This window comes from Euphorbia lathyris, chromosome 1 (genome assembly GCF_963576675.1).
Source record: "Euphorbia lathyris chromosome 1, ddEupLath1.1, whole genome shotgun sequence".
In the NCBI taxonomy this organism is placed as follows: Eukaryota; Viridiplantae; Streptophyta; class Magnoliopsida; order Malpighiales; family Euphorbiaceae; genus Euphorbia; species Euphorbia lathyris.
In genome coordinates, this window is record NC_088910.1 from 32,097,606 (window position 1) to 32,109,463 (window position 11,858).

At 30.9% G+C, this 11,858-nt stretch overlaps 1 protein-coding gene across 1 annotated transcript; it reads left to right on the forward strand.

The window, feature by feature from the left end:
- The first annotated feature begins 1,236 nt into the window (after window positions 1-1,236).
- LOC136227556 (ethylene-responsive transcription factor 2-like) lies at window positions 1,237-2,098 on the forward strand. Its single transcript, XM_066016278.1, has one exon. The coding sequence runs from the start codon at window positions 1,305-1,307 to the stop codon at window positions 1,926-1,928; it is 624 nt and encodes a 207-aa protein (XP_065872350.1). The 5' UTR covers window positions 1,237-1,304; the 3' UTR covers window positions 1,929-2,098.
- Window positions 2,099-11,858: the final 9,760 nt, after the last annotated feature.

The following is an 11,858-nucleotide window of genomic DNA, read 5'->3' on the forward strand; positions in this document are numbered from 1 at the left end:
CTTTAAGTATACAAAATTAATTATCTTAATATCAAAATCCTTAAACTTTACTTTGATTTGTTACGTAGTTCTTTTACCTAGATTCTGATAATAATAAACACTGAAAAAGACCAGAGGATATGCAAGTTAGATTTTTAAACATAGATTATAAAAATAAGGGTAATTAATTTATTAGTCCCCATATTTTGACAAAACACACTGTTTAGTCTCTGTATTTTAAAAAACACATGATAAAGTCCCTAACCTTTTTCTTGATGAACTGTTTAATCCCTAACTTTTTTATCAGTGAACTGTTTAGTCCCTGCCATTAGACTCTCATGAAGATTTTGTTAGTCAATTTGGATTTGCGTTCTTCTTTTCATTTGCTTTAAACTTTAATGCATCTGAAATCAACTTTGAGTGTTCTTCTTCTTGATTTTCTTCTTAATCGTTCAAATTCGTAAGCATTGTGTATTTTCTTTTTCTTGTTCTCCATACAAATAGCTTCTTCTTTTAAATTGAATTTCCCCTTCTAAAGTTTGAAGGTAAATAGTAAAGGGTAATTTAGTCATTTATGAAGTCATAAACGGTAAAAAATCTAACAAATAGACGGAAGGACTAAACAGTTCATTGAGAAAAAAGTTAGGGACCTTACCATGTGATTTTGAAAATACAGGAACTAAACAGTGTGTTTTGTCAAAATATAGGGACTAATAAATTAATTACCCTAAAAATAACAAAAAGTACACGTCACTAAATACAATCCAACATTGTCCATTCTCTTTTAATTTCTTACATATCAACAGAACCTATCAGGGTCGAACTAGATATTTTTATTTTTTTTTCTAATCCAATTATAAAAATTTATATTATATTGTCTACATGTTATTTTCAGTGACTGTTATTGCTAGAATCTGGAAAAATGATTATACGAAAAATCAAATTCAAAGTTGGATGATTTTAATGTTAAAAAATAAGTTTTATGATATTAATGTATGTTTCTAATACATAGAGGACCAGATGTGTAATTAGCCAAATTGTATAAAAAGTTAAAACTGAATTATAGTATGATGTCGCATGGCTTAGAGAAGCAGATGACGTTAGCCATTGTGAGAATCTGCCTGGTATTATCTACCACTAATTTGCCCACTTGCATAGAAATACCAAAATTCCCAATGCCCACCTTTTTAATCATTTCTTCACTTTTTCATCCTCTCATCTTCCTCTCTATATAAATACCCCCTTTCCCCATTTTAATTCATCTTCTATAAATTTCATTTCATTTCATTACAACAAAAAATTCTCAGACATACTATAACAAAAACATGAACCAAACTACCCTCTTTGATTCTAATTTATCTCATCAATTTCCTCGAACTCAAAGCTATACCACTCTTATCCCTTGTTTAACCGACAATTGGGGTGATTTGCCGTTAAAAGTTGACGATTCTGAAGATATGGTCATCTACGATTTCCTCCGTGATGCCGTTTCTTCCGGTTGGTCTCCGTTAGATTTTCCTACTACAGTAACAACAACGGCAAAAGCTGAGCCCAAGGATGACCTGGACATTCTCACTGCCATAACCGCCGTTAAAGCCGAGCCGATTAATATATCATTCACCCCAAATACAACTCAAAGCATTCATTTCAGTAAAAAGCTTAATAAGAAAGTGACGAAAGGAAGGCATTACAGGGGAGTACGGCAGCGGCCGTGGGGGAAATTTGCGGCGGAGATACGAGATCCTTCAAAAAATGGCGCCAGAGTATGGCTTGGAACCTATGAAACGGCTGAGGAAGCCGCTTTTGCTTACGATAGAGCGGCTTTTAGGATGCGCGGCTCAAGGGCCTTGCTTAATTTTCCTGATAGAATCGGCGAGCCTGAGCCTGTTAGAGTAACAGCTAAAGGTCGGGAAACGGAGGAAAAACTTAGCAAAATGAAGCGGAGTTGAAGCCGGAGAAGTTACAGCGTGGCATTAGCTGCCAGTTGGCGAGGAATTATTGGTTAGGTAGTAGTGATTGTACACGTTGACATTGTGGTTTGTGTGATGGGGAAACGGCTTGTTTGGTTGCATTGTGTGTGTGAATAGAATGAATTTTTGAGTAATATCTTCAAATAAAATTGCATGATTCGTTGCTAAAAACAGTGAAAAAACTCGACCGGCATTGTTTTGATAAATAATAATTAACTCATAGTCATAATTTTAATTCAGCAAGATACTGAGGTCACCCATTTTAAATTAATAATCTCTACTTGTCAGATTAAAATTGTGATTTATTATTATTATTATTATTATTATTGAAGGAGAAAACTATTTGATTTTATACAATTTTATAATGGATTAATCAATTTTTATAATATTTGGTGTTGAAAATTGTTATTCGGATGAGGCGAATAGGAGGCCCATGAGGTTAGGTTGCATCTCTTTATAAATAGATAGTTTAATTGTCTAATCTAATATACGGAAATAATTAAAGGGGTCGAAAGATTCTTTCTCACTATCTCTTGAATACAATCCTATTAGTTCATGGATCAATCCTCGACATAACCGGTAATACGAAAGTCGTGGAGATCCATACTTCCGTTGCAAAATCACATCAAATATTATCCGAACTATAAAAGGTAATCTGATAACCTTATGATGATATTTATCCTTCAATAGTATTAGACCCACATATATTGTGTTCTGTCAGTTTTGATCATTGGATATTAGATGTGGAAAAAAAATATAGTTTTTACATGATAGGATTGATATCTGTATTTGATCTATCTTTATTGGGCATGAATATGTGGTTTTCGAACTGTTTTTTATGAAAAACGACACTAGAAATCGCATAGAACTATCTCTATTTACGATTTAGGTTTCCAGATTCGGAATTTTGCGAGTTTCAATCTCAACTCAGAGTGTGTGAGCCTCAAACTCTAATAATTTATATTCGTCGTTTAGATAAAAGGACTTCACTAACGTGATAGGGATCCTAAAAACCCTCGAGCGAGCCAAATTTCGATACGAACCGATGGATGAAATGTCGCGTGTGACCCCCAAGCACCTCAACATAGGCGACAGCCACGTGTCGTGCGTGCCATGTGGGCAGCCTCTAGTGGTTGTTTTTCCCCATATTTTTTTCCAGACCCTTGCATTTTGTTTTTTAAAATTTTGGGTGTATTTTATAATTTTTTAATAGATGAAATATTTTTTTAGCGTTTGGAATATTCTAAAAGCATTTTAAATTACCATAAAATATGGTAGACCTACCCTTATCTAAACTTTCGCCTACCAAAAAAAATTACCATAAAATATTTTTAAATACCTAAAAAAATTATGAAAATTTAATAAAAATTCAAGAATATCAGAAATAATTTGGAAGATTTTATATGGATCGGAAATAGGTTTTCGATTATATATTAAAGTTATTTGTATTTGTACAATAAACAATATTAGTGTATTGCATAGGCATGTATTATAAATCACCCAAACTGGTTCGTTTTTTATATCAATTAGTTAATTTGAAGAACTTATTAAAGAAAATTGACCGTTACAAATTGGATAGAAGAGTCAAACGAGATAACATGGAAGCAATCATGCTCCACACTATGAAGAGGTAGAATTTAATGCAAGAATGTTTTGGGATCGTGGTCTAGCTTATAGGCGGGACAAGACCTTTCTCTTCAACAAATTGATCAAGTACATGTCATCCTAGAGGGTGAAAGATATGTTAACTAAATCTTGGATGAAGGGTAACTAAAATTACAAGAAGGCCATTAAACTTTTTCTCGAGTAATTGTGTAATTTGAAAGTTCAATCTCCCACACTACTTATTCTACAACCTAGATCAAGTCTGAAAAATGTGTCAAAAGACTGTGGTATGATAGAGACTCAATTAGTTATGAAAAAGAGAGATACCACAAAATTATTGATTCCATCCCAGTTAGAATGGAACACCTATAAAGCTTGAGAGTTTGCTCTAATTTCGAACTATCTTAGTCAGTTGTAGTTGGTTTAAATTTAAATTATAAAACATTCAGTTATTTTCTATTTGTTTTCCAGATGTTAGTTCTTCAAGAATATATTTTATTTTGAATATTGATTTGATTAGAGTATAAAGGGTAATTTGAGCCAATTTAGGTATCACTTTCGAATCAAAATCTAATGTGATACCATTATAGTTAGATATTGGATGCATAAAGAATTTGCGTGTATTTTTTTTTTTTTTTGAAACTTCTTAATACATCATGCAATAAACCATTATCGATCCATCATCAACAATGGCTCCAGCTAGAAAATCCATAGTAGCTGAACTCAACAATGACATCAAATTTAATGGAGGTAATTATGAAGTCTGGAGTATTAAGCTAATATATGTATTGGAGGAGCAAGAGGCCCTCGAACTCCTGAAAATAGGTATAGATGAACCCGAGAAAGGAACTATTGCTCAGCATAGAAGAGTAGGGACACCTATCTCCAAGCTTTCTGACCGAGCATGACAATATTAAAGGAGCTAAAGTACCTAAACTTCATTCGTCCAACATCTTTCCTCAAGAAAGAATGTCCAATGAAGACCAATAAATCCATTTGTATCCTTCTTTTGAATCCCACCAGACGGATTTCATCATCTTCTGCAACTCATCGTATAAAGTCATTAAAAGAATAAAAACACTCCTCCGGGATAGCTTGGGCAACCAACTTCAGCAACAACTCTTTAAAAGCTTGAAAAAACATATTTTCCCACTATAATTAAAAAAATCACTGCCACAATTTATTCCTTAAATAACTGAAAACCAACCACTTCTTCTTCCCTTGAGAGAGGGTAAACTGAGGTATAAGCCTATATTAAAAGGAGTCTGCGCATCTAGGGTTATTTTAATCTCCTCATGCAATAAATTGGGTACATTCGTACTAAAGAAAATTCCCAATAGATTTTGATAAGTGTTTAAACTAGAGTTCATTGTTCCACTCTCAGCTGCATTAGTCCGAAAGAAGAAAAACCTATTATTAAAAAAATGTGAGACCATAGAAGCATTTCGACTAGCTTTATACTCATACGACACACTATGAACCTCTATTTTTTTAATAAGCGTCGAGAACCTTTCTAAGCAAAGAATAACTTAGGAGATCCTTAGACGGCTAATAATTGTACAAAGTCTCGCTATTTTTTTTGTACTGTTTTTTTTTTTTTGTACGATTTACCTATTTAATAGTTGAATATTTCTTAAAAATATATATATCAAAGTCAAATATAACAAAAGGAAAAGTTCAAAAATTAAACTGATAAATTTTAGTTAATGCAATTTAAAAATAGGTCATAATACCATTAAAGAAAAGTTGTATATAAGCTTTTGAAATCAAAGATTATATGCATGATTTTCTATGGCACATATGTCTATATGATTATGGGATCTTGACCTGGAAATTCGTATTCAACTCCCAAAATGAATTTAACAATAAAAAATGCACCCGTATCATTAATTTCCACATGAACGGAATATTAAATATTCTACTTTTCCCAACTTTCTTTACATTTTTTCTCATAGATTTGAACAGAAGTTTAGAAAAAGAATTTGATATATATGATGCAGACAGTAAATTAAAAAAAAAAAATTTACTTTATTGATTGTACAACGATTTTGTAGGAATTGTTTATCGTATTAATTCGGATTTAGGTGAATAACGGATTCGGGTTACCTAATCTATATATATATTAAAACAGTAACGTTGCTTCCTCAATTTTTACTGATTAAAAATAATGTTTTTTTATTTATCTTTTTTTTCTAATTTTTTATTTTCTTTAAAAAAAAAAAATTGGACCGAAAATCTACTTCTTACTATGATAAAAATTCAAATACTAAAAGATAAAATCCTAACAATCCAAACAATAAACTTCCAACATCTTCGAAAAGATCAAGCTCACAATAATAATAAAAAATACTTCCAATTTAAAATGTTTATCTAATTTTTGATAAACAATAATTTTTGGGTTAAACTGAAGTAATTTTTTAATTCAAGCTCATTTTCTTCTTTGTTTTTTCTACTAAAAAATGTTCATAAATGTAACTTAGATTTATCAATAATTTTAAGCGTATAAATATTAATAAATTACAAAAGCAACATATGTAGTTGATAAATATTATTTTTTAGTTTAAATTTATTAATAATAATTCAAGGTAATAAATTTTGGATTAAACTGAAGCAGTCTATTTAGCCTAGAATTTATTGTCCAACTAAATATTTAGCTCAGATTTATCAATAATTCATTCCGTCAATCTGTTTATTAGTTTTATTATTAATTCATGTTAATATTTGATTTTTATTGGAATTATAAAATTTTAATTTGAGGATAAGCATTTCGAGATAAACATGCTGGTGATAATGTGATTTTATTAATTCGTTGATAAGCACGTTCTGTTTCGATTTCCTTCTTTCTCTCTTTCTCTTCAGACTTCTTCTCTAATTAGGACTCTAACTCCTCATCTTTTTAATCCGTTTTTGTTGTAATTTTTCTAAATCGGATTACTTTATGTGGCTCACCTTTCTCCTTCAGGTGAATTACAGGGTTTCTCTTAGTCTCTCTCTTTTGTGGTTTTGTGTTGTAACAATTGATTTTAATGTCTAATAATATAGATTCAAGTTGATTTATCAGTTTAGGGTTTCCTGGAATCTTCCTAGAGTTTAAGGTTTCTGATAATTTAGTGTTAGCTTTTGCTCTTTCACAGGTCTTTCCTTTTGATTTAATATTTCATCACTAGAGCTGATTAAATTTGTTGATGTTAGCTTATTGCATATATCCTTTAGTGTTAAATTTGTTAAAATTAAAAATTCCTTTAACAATGTTCATATTTGATTTTTATTGGAATTATAAAATTTTAATTTTAGGATAAGCATGCTAGATGATAATCCTCCATTATCAAATACGTTTTTATTGGTGATACTGCTAGGATAAGCATGTTCCGTTTCGATTTCCTTCTATCTCTTTCTCTTCACTACTTTTTCTCCTATTAATACGGTAAGTCCTCATCTTTTAATTCATTTCTATCTTTTAATTCATTTCTGTTAAATCTTTTAATTTAGACTATCTATTTTTTAAGTTCCGCACTTACAAGTTTGTTTTGCTTGGTGCACTTTTCCTTTCGGGTCATTATGTGTGTTTAAAATGATTTAAAGTTCCGTTCATTGTTTAGTTGGCCATTAAATATGAGAATTTCAAAAACTATAGTTTTGTTTTTGTTAGTTAATTAACTAGCATATCAATTGCAATTATGAGGTCATAATGATTGATGTTTGCATCTTGCAGGAATATGATCTTATCCTATTTTGTCAAGATGTCTCCATGATCAAAATAAAAAATCTAAGAAGGAGAAGCCCTGAGCAAAAAAGTGGTAGCAAGTACATTAATCCTATCTCAAAGACATTCCATACCTTAGAGATACCATCAATGGTCTTTTCTTATGACAAATGATGGTTTCGAAAATACAGATGACATATATATACATGGAACTATATCTCAATATGATTCAGTTTCAAACTATGGGAGGTGCTCTGGTATTTGATGTCAAAACAATTAGAAGCTCTTACGCCACTATAATTAGTGGTTTTATCACCTCTTCAAGTATTCTCTGTTCATGTGATTTACTATTAGCTTGAGTTTGTTTGTTCCATTGTTTATTTATCTCTCTTTTTCTTCTAAATGATACATAGATATTGAATTAATGGACAGAGTTTCAAATTCAAATAGCATATTATGGGTATAATACGTAATTATAGAAAACCAATCAAGATGTTTGCTTATAGTAGCTCTTCCATATTATTAAGGGTATTCATTGGTGGATCCTATGAAAGTTCTGCACCTTTGATGCGTGTAATTCAAGATAGTGCTAAATTGAAATTTTTATGATGTAATTTCTTTGTCATTAACCGTTGCGATGAATTTCCCTTTTGTTGATAAATTTTTGAGGATACACCATCAACAATTGAATGATGATGATGTGATCAATAGACATAAAATGCACAATTTTCCAAGACAACAAACTCGGATGCCATGGAGATTAGTTTTTTAGAAGGTTTAGTTGGAGGTGTTGATAAAGACTATGAGGAGCATCAAAGATTACCAAACAGCAATTACAATGATATTTATGGTTTTAGGTGTAGTTGCTACCTTTAGATTGGGTTGCATTTGATGTACTTTCCTTAAATAGAATGCCATTACCTTTTAAAAAAAAATTTGTTATTGTTTTACTATGCTAGGAGTTACAATAACGGGTTTTATGAAAATGAGATTTATTTGTTTTTTAACCACATTAAAATATTTTCCAATTAACACTGAATGTGTAAATATTTGTATATTTTTTAGTTGAGTATGATATATTTTTGAATTATTATAGTTAATAGTTATATCGTAATATATTTTTCATATTAATTTAACGGTTTTGATATATGCAGCCCGCTGCATATAAGCATTAAATACAAATAGAATATTCTTTTGTATTTTCAAGATGTTTATTTATTATGCATTGAACTTTTAAATACACCAAAATTCATTTAATGCAATCATAAATTCTTTTATATTTTCTATATTTATATTAATTTTTTATTTTTTAAAAAGATGTCTGCATTTATTATTTCAACGGGTTATTTGTAACTGTGTTATTAACAGAATAAAAGTTACAAATAACCTGTCGAAATAACACAGTTACAAATAATCTGTCGAAATGATAATGTTTAAGTCTGACAGATAAAAGTTACACAAAAAACAAACTGTATATAACCCGTCAAAATACAATTAACTGTATGCAGATACAAACATTATCATTTTGACAGGTTATTTTTAATTGTGTTATTTCGACAGGTTATTTGTAACTTTTATTCTGTTACTATTACAAATAACCTGTCGAAATTACAAATAACCTGTCGAAATAACACAGTTACAAATAACCTGTTGAAATAATAAATGCAGACATCTTTTTAAAAAATAAAAATTAATGCAAATATAGAAAATATAAAAGAATTTATGATTGCATTAAATGAATTTTGGTGTATTTAAAAGTTCAATGCATAATAAATAAACATCTTGAAAATACAAAAGAATATTCTGTTTATATTTAATGCTTATATGCAGCCCTAAGGGCTGCATATATCAAAACCGTTAATTTAATTATATCTAATATATTTAAAAATATTATCTATACCGTGCATCGCACGGGTGTAAAACTAGTTGTGTTATTAGATATTTAGGGATTTTAGTTGCATTAATCATGTCTAATTTAGTAATTATTTAATAGAAATACTAGTATAATAAGGAAGTTAAAATAATAGTTAATCTATGATTAATATTGTCTAATCCTTATGGAGAGACCTAGGTTAGACATAATATATATCAGAATCAAGAGAACAAATCTTCTCTCCTTCTCTCTAGGAATCGACTCTCTCTGTCTCTCTCTACAATGAGACTTCGTTCTATGGTGAATTAATTTTTCTTCCTTGCGAATAACTTTGGCGTGTGAACAATATGACCGGTAATACAAATTCGTGGTTCAAGTTATTTCGCTGCCTATTAGACCTCGCCATGGACTGATGAGCCCGCCCGCCCGGCCCATTTAGCCGGGCCTGGACACATAAAATTAGTGTCAGGCCCGGTCCGAGCCAAGCCCAAATAAGCCCGCCCATTATCTATATAAATACCTGTCAGGCCTGACCCGACCCGTTATCTATATATACATTTATAAATTTAATATTTATTTAAATGTCTCGTATTAACTATTATGTTTATTATTTTTTATTAAAAAAAGTTAGTATTTTATTTTAATTGAATTTTTTTTAATATAGATATGAGCTTGGACGGATGGGCTTGGGATTCCTTTTTTAGGCCCGAGCCCACCCGAGCCCGAGCCCGACTCTAATTAGTGTGGGCTTGGGCTGGGCTTGGGCTTATCAGGGTTTATCAAAAGCTCGAGCCTGGCCCGGCCCAGCCCGACCCATGTCGAGGTCTACTGCCTACTGAACGTTAATATGCACTTCAAGAGGTAACCGACAACCAATGTTTGAACATGTGTGATTAATTAAGTAGAAATCCTTCATTGGTATTAGAGCTTTAGGATTTGTATTCTATCTAATTAATCCATAATTACTATTCAAAAACAATGATTTTATGCATGTATATATTAATTGTATGTGGTAGGGTCAATTTAAAATATGCTTAGAACCTGTTTAACGAACTATTTATAAATGACTGAGAATCGTAATTATACTGTTGATTTGCTAAACTTTACCTGTTTTTTTTTTCTGTTTCATAAAACTATTTCAGTCTCCATAGAATTATGTTAAATACAAACTTATTTTTCTGCTTATCATTTCGAAAAATGAACTTAAAACTTGACCGAAGACCTTAAAAACCCTAGGACGAAAAGTTTTTAGAGTCGAATAGATGTTGGGAACGCACCGCTGACATAGTTCACGTGTGCCACTCGACGTTCTGCTACTGGACAGTAGAAGCCATGTGGCACACTTGTGGCAAATAAGATTTTTCCACCTCGCACGCTTTTCCCTTACACGCCAACAACCAAGTGGCACGTGTGGCACTATTTAGGAGGTTTCTGACCTCCGTTTTCGGGTAAACCATGTTTTTGCAATTTTTCTGATTTTGTGGAGTATTTTATTTAAGTTTTGGAAGAACAAAATATTTAGTTTGTTATGAAATATTAAAAAAAATTTTTGAAATTACAAAAAATTGTTTTAAATTTTCAGAATTCCAGCATATTCTAGAAAATTTCTAAAAACTCCAGAAAAGTATTTGGAACCAAATAGAATGGATTGAATTTTTTTTATTAAAACGATGACAAAAGTTAAGTGAAATTTAATCTGTTTTTTTATAGCAGTTATTGGTTATTCTCATCCGAGTTCTAGCTATCGCTCGTTATCCTAATTAGAGTATCAAGTTAAATAATTTGAGGAAGGAAATCAAGCATTGCAAAATGAACTAGTTTGCCAAAAAATATGATATATGAAAAATATTGTCTCATATTGCACATATGCAATGTAAGAAACTATTATGACTGGAGGTTGAGCTCGTGGGCTAGAACATAAACTACTCTTTGAAATCTTGAAAAATTCATTTTCAGCTTCAAATTTGAGACATTTGTTGACTGAAAGTTGGGGAGTTAGCAGAAGGCGTTAAAGTTCAACTATATTGACTTTCTTGGAATGTTTGAACATTGGGATGCAACTATTCATGAAGCTAATTCTTGCATAGAACTAAGATATGGGATATGTATTTCAACTTTTGTGTTACAAAAGTGATTTTTGTCAAATCCGATTTCATCTATATAAGAAAGTCTGGAACACTATCCTAGTCAGAAAAATATATTTATGAAAATATTTCAAGCTACATTTTAGTTTGTTTGGTTAGGTTTCTTTAATAGAATTTTTAGAAGCTTTGAGATATTTTCTGGTTGTTTTATGGATAAGATTATTAATTATTGTTGTTCTTTAATATTCGAGATATATTAAATAAGTTTTACCTTTTGAATGATAATTTATTTATGAAAATATTTTATTGCTTAGTTATTGAATGCTATTTATGGGAATACATTATAGCTAAGGTTGATGTGCTTAGAACAACATCGTGAATTAATAATCATCTCGCATGCAATGCAAGTTAGCATTATCCATAGAACTTAGTTCTCTATGCATGTATAACTAGATAGTAAAGGTGAACATTAGAGAATAGATGGTGATTAGTGTTTTCAGATCTCTTTTTCGAATTAAAATCTAGTGTGAAAACTGCATTACACTACGCCAAAAACCCCTTCAGACGACGGTTAAAAACCGTCGTCCCGCGAGATATAAATCTGTCACAGGGCTCGCTGCCGTCTATTGCACCTTCAGACGACG

What these genes read in the sequence shown, in the direction of transcription:
- LOC136227556 (XM_066016278.1), top strand. Translation starts at nt 1,305, where the DNA reads ATGAACCAAACTACCCTCTTTGATTCTAATTTATCTCATCAATTTCCT.